This window comes from Pundamilia nyererei, unplaced genomic scaffold (genome assembly GCF_000239375.1).
Source record: "Pundamilia nyererei isolate P.nyererei 1_Seehausen unplaced genomic scaffold, PunNye1.0 scaffold00426, whole genome shotgun sequence".
Lineage (NCBI taxonomy): Eukaryota > Metazoa > Chordata > Actinopteri > Cichliformes > Cichlidae > Pundamilia > Pundamilia nyererei.
Window position 1 is genome coordinate 154,484 of NW_005187827.1, and position 19,481 is coordinate 173,964.

A 19,481-nucleotide genomic window follows, 5' to 3' on the forward strand; every position below is an offset into this window, starting at 1 on the left:
ATTCCTCAGACATCCTCTCACTTTCCAATATAGTGTTAAATAGTCTGGTTGTGGCATGTATAGCTATTCTTATGTAAATTATAAATCTTTCACCTTTACCTGTATAGTGAATACAATTCTCCTGTATATGACAATCTTGGGTTTTAAGTGCTAATAACTATCTGTTATATATAAGATATAGTGCAAACTTTATCAATGGTCCTTCTCCTGTTTATATAACCTTACTTCTTTGAAAGCCAGGCAAATTCCTGTATTTGTATGTTTGTGTGGGCGAGCCAGGTTTCAGCAGAAGCACAGTATTATAATAGCATTTTGCATAAGGCTTTTTAGGGGAAATGACAACATGAAACATATGAAGGTATTTTTTTAGAGTAAATTCATTCGTTTCATTTTACCTTTGTTCATAACTTTGAATTATTTAACAGTAAAGTGTTTTAATTTGAAAGCTATAACCGGAGACTGTGTTTTTTCTTAATGTGAGTGACTTGACAGAGCTGATTGGGTTGTTTGCAGCAAAAGAGGAAGTTGCAATGGAGACCCTGAAACCTGCAAGCTAGCTTTATTCTTGAGCCGCCCTAAGCACCGAGAAGGGGAATGACAGGAACAGTCGCTGATAGCATTTTATAATTATTGTTGTTGCGGATTTGTAAACGTTTATGTTTGTGCGTTTTTAAAGCCCGCTTTGACTTTAGAAATCGAGACTGTCGTGTCCGGACACAGGAGCATGTCTGCGGTTGACAGTTAGCGAACGAAAATTATTCCTTCATCCTTCTAGAAAAGCTAACTGGCTAGCCATCCGCTGCAGCGTTAGCAACTAGGTAATTTAGCATCAAAATGTCTGACACAAAACGCTAATTAAAGCTGCCCACTTACGTGGTGTCGGCTAGATGCTGACAAAACTATATTTCTGTATTCAACCTAACGGTGGAATTAGCGTTGAGCTGCAATGCGGCTAGCCTCTGGGCTCGGCATAGCTAATTTAATGTCAAGTCTTTATGCCTGGTAGTCGAAAACCGCGTTATTCGAGCAAGGTTAAAAATATATATATATATATACACATTCAAAGCACAGTCAGCGAGGCCAGCCTTTGCTAGCTAGTTTTATGTAGATATCAGTTTAAGCAGTCGAGCTGAGCATGATGATAACCCTTTGCGGTTACGGTAGCCAGCAGTACCATAGCTAATGTTAGCCGCACGATTGGCTAACTGGGTAACTAATGTTGGCTTATTACTGTAATTAACCAGCGACTAAGTCAACTGAAGACAGCATCCGAGCCAGCTAAACATGGTAAGTATAATTTAAACTCTGGTATTTATCCAGTTGTTCATCTTTCTTCCTCCCTTCCTGCTGAGGGCTAACGCAATGGATAAGCTTAACTCTTTATTCTACTTCTGAATATAAAGATCTGTCATTAGTGAAGATAAATACATTAGCATACAACTGGCAGCGTATGGGGATAGGTTGTATGCACTTATACCTGTATACCTTTTTTGTTATCTAACGGTTCTGAGGCCAGGTATTTCACAGGATGTGACAGCTCTTAAAGCCATTTTACGGCACAGGACGCCCATCTTGCAAAACCGAATATTTTGTTTGACTAGTGTTGAGTCTCGGCAAGTTGTGGCTTATTTGTGGAATTCAGACTTGCCTGGCATAGGGGCTAAAATCTCGATATGCTATCTTGCGTTCGGTAGGCAAGGCCCAACTTCATCCACATGAGAAAACAAGGGTAGTGCCAAACTATATTACGATTAAGCCTGTGCTGTTGCCTTTTATAACTAAGTGCTTTAACCAAACAGCAAGCTGGTGTAATAATTGGCTATAAGAACAAGATACTTGTATGCCAGTGTATTGTTCTCTTTACTATGTGTGAACATGTGTATGAGGACTCTCTTTCTGTATTTAAGCACGATTGAGTGGTTATACCACGATTGTACACAAAAAACAAAGGAATTCCTCTAAAGACTTAGTGATTCTATGCTCTATATGGTGATGGATCGCTCATGTTGTTTGTACTTTACTTTCTATTACCTATTAGACTTCAGAGGAGGCATCGCTGCGCGCACTAGAGGGCCTGATGACGGAGTTCTTTCATAGCTGCACAACTAATGAGCGAAAAAGAGAAATCGGTAAGTAAGGTCTTGCAAAACAGTACACTTAAGAAGTATGACCATGATGCAGTATTTCAGTATTTTAAGGTTCCCATCAGGATGGTCTGAAATGGAAACGACACAGAGCAGTGTAAGAATGTGTAATTGAGGGTTAATGTGCCTACCCCATAATCATCCACAGTAACGTACAAACGTTTCATGCACGTTGACCACTCCTCCTCATTTCCTGTGTGATTACCTGTTTTTGCTCTTGAATAAATTCAAAATATCTACAGTAATTAAAGAAGAGCTAAAAATGTTTAATTAAATATGGAAAAAGGAACCTAATCAATGCATTTCTTGGTGAATGTTGGTCTGTCATTCATATCTGTGGATAGGTTGACCACAATGTGCTCATGTTGTGCGAGGCTAGTTGACTCTTAACTTTAAACATTTCTAATCGGTACCAGCCCTTGCTAATTGTTACCAGAAGTACTATACCATTTCTATACCATTTAAAATGTCTCATAGCACATGCATTAACTTTAAAATTGTTATGTGCTTTATCAAAGGGAAACCTTTGTAGAGCTCAGTTCTTGGTTTAAAAAAAAAGAAAGCTAAAGGAGCCTTTGTCTTTTGATGTAGATGAACGGTAGAGTTTCCTCTATGTGAAACTCTCTTGCCCTTATCCTTAAAATTCTTAAACGATAGTATATTTCTGCTTTGAATAGTCTGGATCTATAAATACAGAGATACTGTTGAGTGTCAGGATCATGTTTAAGGTGGTCTAAAATTGTTTTGTTTCTATAAAAAACATTAATCTTTTGCATTCTTGGTTTTTTAAATCCACTTCCTGTGTTGTGACGCATTACTTTCAGGCTGATTGCTAGCGAGGTGCTAGTATTGAACTACTTCTGTGAGAGCTCATGCTTACTTCCTTTTTTCTGCAGAAGAGCTGCTGAATAACTTTGCACAGCAGACTGGAGCGTGGCGCCATTGCATGTTCTTCCTCTCCAATACTCGGAATGAGTATGTAATGATGTACAGTCTCACAGTATTTGAAGTAAGTCCTGTAGGTGGAAGATGCATCTTCTCAGTTCAAAGTACTAGCAAGAGCTTTCTCTCCTTCTTTTTTTCAACATTTTGTTTTCAGATAATTTTAGATACTTAATACATGCATACTGCAAGAAGAGGCGTATGTTAACAAGAATGTGTTTCATGGCCTTTTCCTGTTTCCTCATTTTTTATAATTCTGCAAGTGAAGTTAGTTAAAAGTGTAGCAAATTTACCACAGAATGAAAGAATGAGCATAAAGTGCCCTTTAAAAACTGCCTTTAACTTAAAATGTATATCTGAAATGCTTAATTTTTTTTAACCTCATTATATTATGTTTCAGACTAATCTTAAATGGATTACATCTTTTATTTAATATAAAACCTTTACTGAAGTATTCCCTTTCTTGCATATGACATCCTACTTTTATCCGTGGGTTGTGGGGTTGTTGTACAGCTGATTGGGACTTGTGCCTTAATTCAACATAATTTAGAACCGAAAACATCAGCCTTGACTTTCTCTCACTATCTGTGGTGTATGTTAGAGTTAAAACCAAGCTATGAGATTTAGAGAATTTCCTGCAAGCTGTGATTCAAGTCTAGTGAGAGCTGGAGGGGGTTGCAATTAAAAGAACTCAATACAACTCAGAACACGGAAGCAAAATCCTGTGGTCTGATCCATTTGTTCCTAATTACCTGTCCAGTTTATGGCTGCAATGAGATGAAGCCTGTCCAAGCTTTCATAAGACAAGACGCAGGGTACACCCTGGACAGGTCGCTGGTTCGTGGAACACAAAAAGTGTGTTTTGCCACACTGTGTGGAGGGAACCAAAGACAGGCAGCTGTTAGTAGCAGCAGCATGATGGGATGGTGTTTTTCTTAGATGGTGGATGGTCAGGAAGGTCAGATCGATGCTGGAAAATGATGAGCAGCCCTGTTCAGTGAAAGCCTTTTTTCCAGAGTGTAATTGGCTTTCAGGCTGGTGATTTATAAATGTAATTGAGCAAGAGGGGAAAGAGCAGTAGCTTTGGGAAACATAGCAGACCTGAAAATCCTGCGCACTGATGCTCCCCATCATTGGTTCAACAATAAAAATTCCACCAATAACGAAAGAAAGGTTTTAAAATGTAAAAGGCTTGCAGGATCTTCCCCAAGACGATTTGAGATACTATACCTGGCAAAGGTGCTTTACCCAAGTGAAGGGTCCTTCCAATAAATTGACAAATATTTTTTCTTGGTCATTGTGGAGTTCTGTGCACAGATTGGGTGGGGAAAAAATAATCCCTTATAAGATGGGCCTAAGACATTGTGGAAGTGCACTGCATATGTTTGTATAAATGTTTTTGTCATCTGTACACATGTTTTACAGTTGATTGCTAATTGTAATTTTCAGAACCTGGTAAACAAGATGTGGATTGGAGTTGCTTCCCAGGACAAGATGGAGATTCGCAGCTGTCTTCCCAAACTCCTCCTTGCTCAGCACAAATCTGTGCCCTATTTTATCCGTAATAAGCTTTGTAAAGTCATTGTAGACATTGGTCGCCAGGATTGGCCGATGTTCTACCACGATTTCTTTACAAACACCCTTCAGGTAAGGAGTAACCCTTGAAGCTGTTTTTCTGACCTGAGTGGTGTCTGTCATATTTTAGGCCTGCTTAGTGAACAAAATGACTTGGTTTGCAACAAAAGTTAGTGAGGGTGGTCTCTCAATATCAAACCACATCTTTGATACTGATGAAGTGTCAAAACTTGTCATTATCGGTACAGGGGAGGTCATCTTTATTGGTGGAAGGGTTAAGTAATGAAATGAAGCTGATGAAGACACAAAAGTTGCATTATAAAACCAGAGCTTCTGTTGCATGGAACATATATATGTTCTTGTGTAATTTGAAGTAGTCCTAAAAAATATCCCGTCTCTGTTCTTCCCTTCTGGTCACATTTATTCCAATTTCCTTTGAGGTTGTCTTTTGTTTTTCTTTTTTCTTTTTTTGTTGTTGTTGTGTTTTTAATCAATTTGCTGTACTTATGTCAGCATTTTAAGTTTGCACAAAGATGTTTTGAGGAAGTGGCACAGTCTTAAATAGAGAAGTTCAGTTATAATCCAAGAAAAATACATTTTTGTTTTAATCTCATGAAATATCTGAAATAAACCCAAATGATTTCTGCATTAAGTTGTTCATTCAGAGTGGTAAGCCACATGAACTAGAGCTTGATATCATCTTGTCTCGTGGTGTGTTTTGCTAATCAATGCCTCCTTAAACAGCCAAACTTAGTATGTGTAATGCATTTGTTCTGTAAAGGGAAATTACATTCAATAAAGGTCCTTTTGTTTTATTCTAAAACAGCTGTGTTAGGCTTTAAGTGTACACAACGAAATAACCTGATCTGTTAACCAACTTCTATAAAGTCTGTCAGCAGGCTTTTAACCAAACAGCTTGGAAAGTATTTTGGAGAATTAGGTAGGTCACTAGGTAGTTGATAAAATTAACTTTTTGAACTGTGTGTGTGTGTGTGTGTCCATCAATCTCCTGTCTATAGTTGATCCAGTCCCCGGCTCTGGCTCCACTGGGGTTGGTTATGTTAAAAACCACATCAGAAGAGCTTGCATGTCCTAGGGAAGACCTGAGTGTTGCCAGGAAAGAGGAGCTCCGCAAACTGCTGCTGGAGCAGGTGCCAACAGTGCTTGGACTGTTGACCGGTGAGGACAACCTTTAATGCTTTGTGAACTCTTAGTGCTACTTAACAGGGGTCTCTCCCTGTCCCCCTGCAACAAATGAATATTTGTTTTGTTTTTTTGGAAGATTCAGAGGTGTCCCTATGTTCTAGCAAACAAACAGTTTCGCAACATTTTTGAGGGATCTTAATATGCCACGTTTCAAAGGATGGAAAGGACAGTAGTAAATGCAGGTGTACAGTTAAGAGTAAAGTACTACTATATAAAAAATATAATAAGGTTTGCTAACTTTATTTAGGATCAAATATGACAAATCAGACATCTTTCAGTATGTGTTAGTAACTGGGTACTTGTTTTCAGGAATTCTGGAGACATACTGGGACAAGCACAGTGTCATAGCTTCTACACCGCCTCCCTCACCCACCTCAGGGGAAAGCAGTGAGTGAATTGTCCCTTTCAATGGTTAAAATGGGAAAGACTTAAAATTGTGAAACGGGAGTTTGTTTCTTCTTTATTAACCATAACATTTTGTGTTTTTGAATCAGTGGAATTGCTGGGCAGCTTGTTTCAAGGTAGCCAGTACTCAAAACTGCTTTGTCAGCCCATGGCAGCATTGGACAATGAGAGTCATCAGCTCTGTTGCCTTGTTTTGGAGTGCTTGGCCCACCTGTTCAGCTGGATCCCTTTGTCTACAAGTATTACGCCCACCTTGTTGGCATCCATTTTCCATTTTGCACGATTTGGCTGTGATCTTCGGCCAAAGGCCAAGACAGACTCCTTCATTTCTTCCAACTCCTCCTCCTCAAATGGACAGCTTAATCCTGGGACAATGCCACCAACATCAAATGGAGGAGAGCTAAACGGACAGCAAAACGAGGCTAACAAGGTGGACCGGGCCCGGCTTGGTTTACTTGCCATGACCTGTGTCAATGAACTGGTGTCAAAGAACTGCGTGCCAATGGATTTTGAGGAGTACTTGCTGCGAATGTTCCAGCAGACCTTCTTTCTTCTTCAAAGGCTGACACGAGAAAATAATGCTCATACAATCAAGAGCCGCTTACAGGAACTTGATGAGAGGTATGGCTCAATTCTTAATTTGACCAGAGCATTGGTGCATGAGCAAACTCGCTCTGTACAGCCATTTACTTACCCTATGACACAGGTATCAGCGGCATTCTCCCTCCATGTTATGTCATTGCCACTTACCAATTGGTATTTTGGTCGCACCCCACAATATGACATTATCACATAACTTTACTTACCATATGATACTATTGCAATTTTGGACATCTATCAATAGTATTGCATTGGCATATATTGTTATTTATTACCTTTTTTCAACTTCATTATGTCCTCAGAGTTAACTTTGTCAATACCCAATCAGGAAAAAGTTATCTTACTTTTTTATGAGATTGTCAGTCATACCAACACTGTCACTAAAACCTGCCATAAAAGATGGGCGTCAGTCTGCAATTGAGTGGGGTCAAGTTGGCAATTATGTGCAATCTGTTTCTGATAATACAGCAATTAACTGTGATAAATCATTGAAAATCGTGTATCTGTTGTTGTTTTCATAGACAGAAAATTCCTAATTAACCTTTAAATTTGCATTTAGCAACCTTTGTGTTTCATGGTTTTTAACTAGAATGCAACCAGCTGGCAGCCAGAGTTGTTCTTATTGACATGGACTCAGACTGATGATAATATGTTGGCAGTCTGCACCACAAGTTTCAGATGGGTTGCAGAATATGAAGAGATTGAGTACAAAGACCAGTCAGCTATTTTAAGTTGGGTTTTTTTTTTGGTTTTTTTCCTTTTTTGTCTGTCCTATGTATTGATTTTTTTTTTTTTGGGGGGGGGGGGTTCTGCCATCCCTATTGGTCTTTGTTAAGAATGTTTCCTTTTGCAAATATCTATTAGTTTCTTATAGGGCTGTTCGATATAACAATGTATATCGGATGACTATATAAAAACATCTATCGTTTCATTTTACACTATCGTTTGTTTCGTGGTGTCGCAAAATAAACTGTTTACGGCAATATTTTTTCACCGTTTTGATGGTCACTGTAGTGGCTATATTAATTTCTTAAAGTTCTCTCTTTCTCTTATATTTAATATAACCACACTATGGACGGACAAGCGCCTGTTTTTATGCGTTGTGGTTAGCAACAACGACAGTAACAGCATCGCGTGTCCGCTTGTTTATGTTCCACAAATCTTTCACAATAAAGCTCAAGATCCTGTTGAGACTTTTCAAAATAAACTGAATCACGTGAAAGAGCTTTAAAAAAAAAAGAGCCATCAGATGCTAAAAAATAAACCTTAGACTCAAAGGTTAGAACAGGCTTTTCCCCGCAGCACGCCATGTAATAAATACTCACAAAGAAAACGGCGGCCTTTAAATGTCTAAAAATGTATCGTTTCATACATCGGTTAAAACACTCGACTCCAGCTACATGACGCGCAGCTGGAAACACTTCCCGCAAGTCGAGCTGCCCGAGATTCACAGAATTGACAGAAAATGTTACATTTTTGTGATTTATATCGTTATCGGGACGATAGAATTCTTATATCGGGATATGAGATTTTGGTCATATCGCACAGCCCTAGTTTCTTATGTAATATATATATATATTTATTTAAATAGGCTGCTTGCAGGGTGATAAGTTGTATATATTTTATTTTGAAGATTATTCTAGATGTAGTCATTTTTACCTGTGTCTCTTTCATTAAGCTTTTTTAAGACACATCTGTGACATTGTAAATTTTCATGAGTGGTCAGACACATGCGCCACATTGTTATGCCCTTAAACATTGCATCTGCAGGATTATGAAACATTATGATCAAGTTACATGCTGCACTTAATCTGATAAGTAATAATATTGTTGACCATTTAGACCAAATATATTTTGTATTTAATATTTCATGTTTTAAATGTAAGATGTATGTCCCGACTTTTTGCTTCAGTTATTCCTTTCTTATCTTGCAGTTACCTGGAAAAGTTTACAGACTTCCTGCGTCTGTTTGTCAGTGTTCACTTGAGGCGAATTGAGTCAAGTCCTCAGTTTCCTATTGTAGAGTTTCTTGCCCTGCTTTTTAAGTACACTTTCAACCAGGTAATGATTACCTTTTCCACGTTCATGCAATGCAGCTAAAGATTCTATGTAAACTTCCTTCTCATGCACTTTTTTTTTTTTTTTTTTTTTTAGCCCACCCATGAAGGCTATTTTGCCTGTTTGGACATTTGGAGTGTGTTTTTGGATTTTTTAACAACGAAAATCAAAAGCAGGCTACCAGACAGAGAAAGTGTCCTGAATAGGTAAGACGCTCAAGAGATATTTACAGAAACACTCAAAGAACTAAAGTTGATTTAATGATTTCCTATTTTGTCATTCATTGTTGAGTGTGAAGTTGCTGTTGTGTAATGTATTCATGTGCCAACTGGGCAGGTACAAAGATGCCTTAGGTCTTCTGTTAAGGGAAGTTCTGAATCGCATACAGTTCAGATGCAATCAAGCCCAGTTAGAAGAGCTGGACGACGAGACTCTGGATGATGATGTAAGAACATTTAATAATGTAAAATTATTACAAATATCATCTGCACGGTTTCATATTATCTGTCTATCTTGTAGCCACATGAAGCATTAAATTTGCTTTAAGCATAAGTACAGACTAAAGAAATGGTTTTATCTTCAGTGTCTGACTACTCTGCTTCATTTTGTAACCATAGCAACAGACTGAGTGGCAAAGGTACCTGCGTCAGAGTCTGGAGGTGGTTGCCAAGGTGATGGAGCTGCTCCCATCCCATGCATTCTCTACTTTGGTAAGAAATCACTGTTGATGTCACCTTTTGTATTTTGTAAGGCAGTTTAGAGACGTTTTAAATAGACCAGATCAGAGCTTTATTATTTTTAGATTTGGAAAATCTAGTAGCAGAAATGCTCATAACCTCATGATGACCCACTTATCAGCACAGTGTAGTTTCCTTAAACAGTGAAATCACTTGACAATGATGGCAAGAAGTATCTTCTGTTCTGCATTGTAAATTTTGTTGTAAAGGAGTACATTAATAGGTTAAACTGTCATCAAATACACACCAAGGTGTCTTAAGCCTCATTAGTACCTGCTCGGATTGACTCGCCATGGTTTTCAGGGTTTTCCATTAGGTCATAATGTAGTAGTGTAATAGTGTCATAATTAGGAATGGGTATCGTTTAGGTTTTATCCGATACCGGTGCCAAATCGGTACTTTTGAAACTGTGCCGGTGCTCAAACGGTGCTCAAACCGGTGCTTAAAGAATGGAGAACACAAAATTGGTCCAAAAACCTCTCATGTTCAGCTGTTTTTTGTAAAAAGATAACAATGTTAGCCTTTTCTGCAGCTATGGGGCATATATGGTATCACTCTTGGCTGGAAGCAGTGCTTAAACAATGGAAAAAACACAAACTTTGTCCTAAACCTCTCATGTTTAACCGTTTTCCACTTTTTCTTTGGTCATTTTAGCCTTTTTAGCCAGGGTGAAGGGAGTATCTGCCATCAAACAAGAAGACAGCAGCATGTAGCTATGATGATGTTTGCTAGTTCACCTTACATGCATTAATGTAATGACGTGGTTAGCCTACTCACGCAGAGAAGAACGACTGCTGCTGCCATCATCATCCGTCATCATTTCTGCTACACTGGCAGGGCTAGGGGCCAGGACTCTCCTCTTCGTGTTTTTGGGGGATGTTGCATAACAGGCAACCCACCCGCAGTGGATGTGCTCGGTGTGAGGTCTCGCAGCAAGCTATCAAATACGGCGCATTTCTCGGCTTTTAAAAAAAACGCTATGCGTCACCAGGTGTTTCATCGGATTCTTGGTGTTACCTCCTTTGACAGTATCACAGTATCAGCTTAAAGCACTTGTTGCTGCTGAGTTTGCATATTTTGCTGTGAAGTACAGCCAGACTTTGACCGCTTCGCCTTGGGCATTTTTAATCTGTAGCTCTGCTTTAACAGAACGTACGTACCTGGCCCCGCCTACTATCCTCGGAAACGTAAAATGATTGGCTAGAATCTAAAGTGTATCACAGCTCAGGGAAAAAAAGCACCGAAATGTGTGCTGCTTTTCGGTCTGGTTACTACCGTTTATGTCAGAACGACACCGGTACCCATCCCTAGTCATAATAGTACCTAAACTGTGACGTTGTCAGACTGCATGCCACCGATTGGCTGGTAGTAGCATCACTCGATGAGTCATGAGAATATCTCATTCACGAAAACCAATACCACCATCATTCCAAAGAAGATAATTGTGGCTTTATTATACTTGTTTATAACTCTTTTTATAAAACTGAATTAAATTTTATTTTGAACTTACTGCCTTAAAATTGAGTAGGTCTTTTAGTAATGATTTAAGTTGCCTGTGAGTTCTGAGGTTATAATAATGTGGGGGTGTTAGTACATGTAACAATTTCCTCCTTATTCTTCTTTTTGCTCTAAAGTTTCCAGTTCTTCAAGAAAATTTGGACGTATACCTCGGTTTACAGCAGTTTATTGTGACTACTGGCACAAGTAAGTACAATTTATTGATGGGGGAAAAAAACATTGCTTTTATGTCGACTCAAAAATGACATCACTTCTGTAGATTAAAATATTAGATCGATCCTGTAACATTTGTTTTCTTGTCTCTTTGTTGTTTTTATCTAGGTCGACGGCTAAATATCACTGCTGAGAACGACTGTCGCCGACTTCACTGTTCTCTCAGGGACCTCAGCTCCCTACTTCAGGCTGTTGGACGCTTGGCTGAGTATTTCATTGGAGATATTTTTGCTGCACGTTTCAGTGACGCCCTGGCTGTGGTAGAGAGGTAAGCGTGTATTACAAATCAAGGTCAACATAGCCAGACTTTTGTTGAGCCAACTAAAGCAAACAAACCTCAAACTCCAGTTTGAGTTAATGATTATCAACTTTCTGTTAAGCTTGGCTTTCTGCTTCAGATTCTGTGCATGCTCAGATTAAAAAGGGTGATTTAACACATCATATTACAGTTCTTCAGCAAAAAAAAAAGAAGTTCCCTTTTAGTTCTGCTTACTCCAATCAGAGATGTTATCAATCAAGATGAATAAAAATGTATAAAGAACATAAATAATATAACAGTACAATGAATCAGTGTTGCGAATAAGACGATAGATCCACCTTAAACTGGATACATTTAAATATTAAAGGGTTTAAAGAAAGCTTTAATGTGTTATAGCTTAACTAGCAAAAGTTCATATGTAGCCTCCTAACTTTAATCTTTCTTCATAGCAAACCCCTCCGAATCCTATGTTTGTATTTAAAAATGTACGCTGTTAGTGTTGCAGACTTTTGTCGCCAGCATTACAAAATCTTATCTTGACATTGCCTTCTCTTTTTTGTGTGTGTGATTTATTTAAGTTGCTCTTTGGTTGTATGAATTCTGAGTTCTTCATATTTTAACTGATGGTTTTAAGGAATGAGTAAAATATCAAAAAGGAACATTTGTCTCTTTTTTAAGATTGGTTGAAGTGACTTGTTATGGCTCCCAGACCAGCCTCTATGACCTGGAGACTGCTGTGCCTTCTGTGCTCAAACCAGACCTCATTGATGTGTGAGTATCATGTTTAAAGGAACATTGAACAGTAAAATTTTATATGTGATCAAGCCATTAGAAATGAAAGACTCAAGGTTCAAGGTTCAAGGTTCTTTACTCGTGGAGTCAAAGACAGTGTCATGCAAAAGAGAACAGGGAGCTGAGCGTGTGAATAGCTATCGGGTTTGTGTGAAATGTTGTGGACACTGGACAGCCGCCCTTGCTGCACAGTTGCCTTGTATTCAGTGCAACCTCATGTTTTACATAATAAAATGACAGAATATTTTTACTCTGGCTTCAGTGTTTTGTGTTCAGAAGATATGAGTTTTTGTGTGCCAAATACAATTAATGCTACCACGAACATGGCTTTAGACATGTCAAAGTTACGCAAATTAGCAAATTAGGTAAGCAGTATAAGTAAGAAATGTGTTTTAACTCTGTGTGCGTATGTGGTTTCATTTCTTACAGACATGCACAGGCTCTTGCTGCTTTGCAAGCTTATTCTCACTGGCTTGCACAGTTTTACAGTGAAGTCCACAGTCAAAACCAGAGCCAGTTCATCAACCTCATTAAGTCTGCCATCGACGCCAGTAGCCCGCTCATCACAGCCAAGGTAGCTTCAATGTCAAGCATATTACAAATCCAGCCTTAACTAATCAGCTATTTGTATTTAGAAAATTCTTTTAGAAAGAATTTGTGCAGAATCTTTGACTTAAGTAAACCTGTGTTTATAAGAAACTGCATGTCACAGACACAGTAAGTTTCATGTTGCAACAGTGGTTTAAAAATTAAGGAAGAAGTATAATTTAGAAACTGTTAACCAAAGCTTGAAACATGCAGTCCATGTTCACGGTTTTTATATATGTCTTTAAGTTGATCTGAAACATCTGATCCATACAGTTTATCTTGCCCTAGCTTGTATTTATAACAAAATGTTGCAAATTTAAAGAGCTATAAAATATATTTTTCCACTTCTAGTCTGTTTAAAATTTTTTACACTTAAATGTTCAGGTACCGGAAAAGTTGATGCTGTCAGCGTGTCATCTGATGGTCTCCATAACCTCTACAGTGAGGCCTGTGTTCTTGGTCACTTTGCCAGCTGTTCAAAACATCTTCAACCAGATTACTACACAAAATCAGACACGCAGACTTCCCCAGGAGGTAAATAGTGTACTTTTATTTTCCATCAATCATTATGTAGTATCACGTTTCAATCACAGCATAACAATGTGAATATGTACATTTGTTTAAAATTTTGTCGCCAATTTAAATTTTCTGTGTGACCTTGAACATGAAGTAAATGAAGTAATCTTCTCGTACAGGCTCACATGTTGGTGTGTAGGGCTTTATCCAATATGCTGCTGCTCCCTTGGCCAAATTTACCAGAGAGTGAACAACAGTGGCAGACACGCTCAAGCAACCACGCCAGCCTGCTGGCTGCGCTCACTCGAGAATATCGTATCTTAAGAGGCACAGTGAACATTACTTCACGGCAGCCTGGCCTGAATGACAGTCAGTATTTACTTAGGTTTCGTAACTCCTTATCTCTTTTAATTTTATTATGCTGAGTCACTTTTTGTCCACCTAATTATGTTTTCTCTCGTGTAGTCAAAGCAGTCATACAGCAGACTCTGCCTGTGCTCAGAGACATAGTGGACAGTGTCTCCAGTGAATCCACCAAGTCACGTCAGATCTGTTATCAGAGTCTTCAGGAGTCTGTCCAAGTGTCCCTCACCCATTTTCCAGTGTTTATTCAGCAGCCAGGTCAGTTTAATATCTGTGGTTTGGGTCATTCTCAGTCTTAATGCCACAGCACATTCACAAGTGTTTGAACTTACTTTTTCCTTCCAAACACCTTTTAATGGTGCTAAGAAGCAGTATTTCCTTCTTTTTTGTTTTTACAGATTAATTTGTATTCTACTGCTGACTGCCACAAATTTTCTATAAAATATGTTAATTTCACCACATGATAGCCAACAGCCAGTACTGAGATTAAAAACACAGTCCAAATCAAAAATGGACTTTAATTAAGCTTGTGGCCTTTTTTTTCATGGTTTTGATTGCCTTTTTAAATTTAAATACTTAATCTAAAATATTTATGATGATTTCAAACATAATTACAAAATTAAGAAATCTTTTATACATTCACTCAGGCTATTATCTCAACCCAGCCCATCTTTAATGGTCCACTTTTGCCTCTTTTCTGCTGGCACTCGACTTTTTTTTTTTTTTTCTTTGCCGTTTTCCATTACAATTGAGTATCACATCAGTGTGGGTGGGACCATAGCAACATGGCCCAGAAGTCCCATAATTGTGACACAAACGCAACACAACAATGGATGACATCAAGGCGATGGTATACCTGCTGCTAAAGCTGGGCAGACACTGTGCGATTTTTTTTTTTTTTTTTTTTTTTTTTTTTTTTTTTTCAGTTGCGTTATTCAGATTCTGCTCAAACTGCACAATTGACTCGCAGGGGTTAGAAGTTCGTAGGTCACGATGCAGGGTCTCACACTATACGGCCCGATGCTCTGATGCGACCCGAGTGCTCACACTGTGCGTCCATAAAATGAAGGTTATAACAGAAATTCTGTCGCTGACTTTAACCCCTGCATGCAAGATAATTTCATGTAACACCATACCAGATCCACATGTTAGGTAATCGCTTCAGTTTTGTTAATTGTCACTTCTCTTTCGTAGATGTGACAGATGAGATGTTGGCCTTCTTCTTGACGTTGTTCCAGGCGTTACGAGTCCAGATGGGTGTTGCTTTCACAGGACAGATCATCCACACATTTCTTAGCATGTTCACCAGGTTAAAAAAAGCTTCTAGCTCAAGATGTCATGTCAAACAATAGCCACCTGTTGCAGTCACATTTATCTTACGTCATCTTAACACTGAGTAACATCTGTTGTTTTCATTTGCTCTAGGGAGCAGCTGGCAGCCAGTATTTTGCATGAGGGCAGTGCAGGGTGTAGGGTGGTGCAGAAGTTCCTGAAAATCCTACAGGTGGTGGTGCAAGAGCCCGGTCAAGCTTTTAAGCCCTTCCTACCCAGCATCCTTTCTTTGTGCATGGAGCAGGTCTACCCAGTGGTGGCAGAGGTCAGTTGCATCACTGTTTTGTTTGAGTTGTGGTTATGCTCTAAAATGTCATCTGTGATATCACTTCTTTTTTAAGAAATGACACATACTGTACCTTACTAAAATATGAATGGATGAATCTCTGGTTTGTTTGACAGCGATCCTCTCCAGACATCAAGGCCGAGATGTTTGAGTTGCTATACCAAATACTTCACCAAAACTGGAGGTACTTCTTTAAAACTTCAGTCTTAACAAGTGTCCAAAGAGGAGATTCAGAAGACACAATGGAAAATGAGGCCCAGTTCACAGCGGCCATGCAGGTGCGTTCATGCATATAGAACAGCCCTAATCCTTGTAATGTGACGTTTAAAGAACTTATAATTGTAATGTCAGCTGTAGGAGAGGTGATTGTTGATATTGTTGAATCTCATCCCACTAAATTTCCTGACGTGTGCTGATATTTTCCAGGCTTTTGGACAGTCTTTCCTGCAGCCTGATATCCACATTTTCAAGCAGAATCTGTGCTATCTGGAGTCTCTCAACAGCAAGCACAAGTTATACCACAGAGTGAGTTCAACTTTGTCAGGATCGTTGATTTTTTGGAGCAAGGGCATAAACAAACCCGTTCTCTTTAAGTAGTCTGCCACAGTCTCAGGTCTTTAATGGTGCACAGATTTCACTTTTTGTGTATCTGCAAGTGCAGCATATTCATAATAATGTTAAACTAACTGTTAGAGCCATCAGTGTAAGTTCAGCTTTAGAATTGAAACTAGTGGTCTAAATACAATTTATTGGACTTGATACTGGACAGTAATTATTGCTGCTAGTCAAATGATCTATACAGTGGATACAAAAACATTGCAGATTCTACCTTCAGCCAAATAAGTGATTATACGTAACTAATGAAATGTGGCTCCTTATTTAACATGTAACATCCTGTTAATTCCAAAAGGTGGAACTAGTGCTCTATTTTTGTTTCTGTTTTAGATGTTAATAGTATGACAGTAATTTTTTTTGGATCACAGTTTCTAATTTACAGAAATCTTAAGCCAAACCAACTGGCATTCCTTCTAACTAGTTAGTGTGACTCTAATAATAAGTAGGTTTAAATTATTTAAATAATTTAATGTATTTATTTTGATTATCTGTAATTAAAGCAGCAGTGAATGGGTCCCAACATCACAATTCTTGCACAGTGCAACTAAGGCAGCACACATTTCCCTCGTCCACATGTGTGAATTCTATAACACGTACTAACGTTACTCTCATTTTCATTTTCTTTTTTTCTTTTTTTTTCCTTTTTTTTTTTGTGTGTGTGTGTGTGTGTATGTGTGTGTGTTTGTGGGTCTTTCAGAAGCTTTTCCGGACCTCAATGCTCTTCCACTTCATCAATGTGCTGCTGCAAGTCCTTCTCCACAAAAGTCACGACCTTCTTCAGGAGGAAATCACCCTCGCCATTTACAACATGGCCTCTGTTGACTTTGATGCCTTTTATTCGGCCTTCATGCCGGAATTCCTCAATGGCTGCCACGGTGTGGACAGCAGCCAACGAGCTGTTCTCGCACGTAATTTCAAGCTGGAACAGGTAAGTTCAGTGGCACTTTCTAAAAAAAAAAATGCTGCACGTGTTGTTCTGTGGGCTTGCAAGTTATTGTCCCCCAATAGGTTAATATGGGTAAATATATCTCAGGGGCTGCTGGCACACACAGGAATTTCCACTTGTTGCACAAATAATTTGGCAACAATACTTAGATTGCTCCAACAGCTGTACATAGAAATCAAATTAGTCTTTTTTTTTTTCTTTCTTTAGAACTGTAATAGCTTATCTGCTATTTGCTGCTACCCCATCTCCTTGCATTCTGTTAAACTTTGGCTGCACAGTAAATAATTAGTTAACATTATAAAAACACGCAGGTGTTTTAATTTGTCTGATAAGACCACTCCTCTGGACTGTTTTTGTTTTTTGTTTTGTTTTTTGGGTTGTTTTTCATGTGTGGATGTGCATAAATGACATTTTTCAGAGTTTCTGGTTGTGCAGGCAAAACTACTCCCTTATTTTTCTTCGAACTTACATGAGTTTGTAGCCCTCACATCAGTCATAGTGAACATCCGCCAACCTCTAAGTCTAACAAAGTAAATAAACACCCTTCGTGCTGCTGTATATTAATGTAGACATACTGGGTATAATGAGAGCCACCATAGTGGAGCCAGCCAACTTCCTGTTCATCCATTTCTACAAAAATTAGCTGAAGGTAGGGAAGCCAGTTCGGTCTGTGCGTGCATTTACCTAATGTCTGCTGATTGGTCTATTTAAAGATTTGCAACAAGACGTAGCCACTTGATGGCACCAGTTTCCACACATTAATTAAAAGCTAATAATCTTTAACGGTGTGCATAAGAAATAGCTTGTTGTGGTGGTCTCTGTGATGATGCACACTCTCAGCCTGCTGCTGCTATTTCATGCTTGAAATGGAATATTAATTCTGGTCTACAGTATTCCCGCACCACATTATGGTTCACCTTTCGTGGACTCACTACATCACAGTCTGTAAATTTATGTCACTCAAATTTAGCAGAATTTCACTTACTGTGTAAATCAAGGGAATACTGTATTTCAGCACCTCGTGTGAAACGAGGTGGTTTAGGGGGTGGGAGTTGTTGAGGTTTTGGGGAAAACCTATATTATTATAGCTTCACTATTCTATCAGTCATGGCTGTATCTACTTACTGGGCATGTGTTTTTGTGCATTTCTTTCATAAATTAATATTAGTGTCTGTTCCTTCTCCTCTTTCCTAAGGACCTGCCTTCGTTCACTCAAAGCGTTCAGCGGCTGGTGAACGATCTTCGCTACTACAGACTGTGCAACAGCAGCCTGCCCACTGGCACCATCAAGCTATAGCACGATGACTGTTTGAACCACTCCACATACCGTCAGGACTGCCTGTGCTGACCACTTTCCCCGACACTCCTCCAATTCAGCTGTGCTCCACCTTTTCAAAGTAACAGGATGGAGCAACACACATTGTTTGGTTAGGTAATTGGAGGTTGAGGATGCTGCTGATGTTTTTATTTGATTTCTACTGTAGAAGGTTGGCACATTATTATTTTTAAGGCAGTGCCCTCCTTGTGAATTGCCAATGAGTTTGGTGAGAAATGTAAACCTGGTCTGCATTTGGCTTTTGCCCAGACCTGGAGCAGTCTGAGCCAGGCCTTCTTTCCCACGCCTCTGCAACAAAGCTGGGCTGGGACAGAGCACTTTCAACTCATTTTGAGTTTTGTTTTAGTTTTCTTTAATGTCTGCTTTTATTCGTTTTGCCTTTTTAATCTCCAAAGGAGAGAGACTCTCAACTTAAGATCTTTCATATCATTCCATTCTGAAAAGAGAAAACCTGCTTGAATAATAAAGTGCTTTTTTAATAAAACCTTTGGCTGGTCTCTGTGCCCTCTGCTGGTCATCTTATAGTATTCATAATGAGAATTTTTTTTATTAGAGATTATGTTTTCCTTTATTTCACTACAGTCATCTACTGTAGAAAATGTTTTAGACTTTTTATTTATTTTTTGTTTTGTTTATTTGTAATTGTCAGGGACCAAGCAGTAAAGCATAAAGGACACAGGTGGTTTTAATTCAAAAAAGGGGTTTTATTGACCCAAAAATATGAAAACATATTTAACAAAGCCAAAACTTAAACAGGCAGACCAATAAAAGAGGTCAACTCAATAGACTAAACTCAAGATAATAATTAACAAAACCTCAAACAAACACATGATAAACTGACCTGCTGAAATGACACACAGGGGAACTTAAATACCGGTTTAGCTAAACCAAATGACACACACGGGGGAAAACAAGATGGCTGCCATATAACCAACTAATACAAAACAATGAAACAAACATGAAACACCCCCCAGGCAATGAAGCATGTGGTGCAATCCAATGAGGCTGTCAGTGGTACTTCAGGTCTGGCAGCCCTTTGCCACACCTTTT

The 19,481-nt window shown here is 38.8% G+C and overlaps 1 protein-coding gene across 2 annotated transcripts; it reads left to right on the forward strand.

Annotated features, from left to right (window-relative positions):
• Positions 1-491: 491 nt before the first annotated feature.
• Positions 492-18,915, forward strand: xpo6 (exportin 6). Of its 2 annotated transcripts, XM_005753404.2 has the most exons (25): positions 492-818; positions 1,245-1,287; positions 2,039-2,129; positions 3,041-3,153; positions 4,536-4,733; positions 5,681-5,840; positions 6,177-6,254; positions 6,362-6,893; positions 8,807-8,933; positions 9,027-9,136; positions 9,267-9,375; positions 9,548-9,640; positions 11,302-11,371; positions 11,507-11,666; positions 12,336-12,428; positions 12,879-13,023; positions 13,422-13,571; positions 13,733-13,922; positions 14,019-14,174; positions 15,111-15,225; positions 15,342-15,513; positions 15,651-15,812; positions 15,961-16,059; positions 16,847-17,077; positions 18,291-18,915. In XM_005753404.2, the coding sequence occupies exons 2-25, from the start codon at positions 1,285-1,287 to the stop codon at positions 18,390-18,392; spliced, it is 3,459 nt and encodes a 1,152-aa protein (XP_005753461.1). In that variant the 5' UTR covers positions 492-818; positions 1,245-1,284; the 3' UTR covers positions 18,393-18,915. The 2 variants fall into 2 exon arrangements, with proteins under 2 accessions (XP_005753461.1, XP_013771467.1); XM_013916013.1 differs by having other exon boundaries at positions 492-1,287.
• Positions 18,916-19,481: the final 566 nt, after the last annotated feature.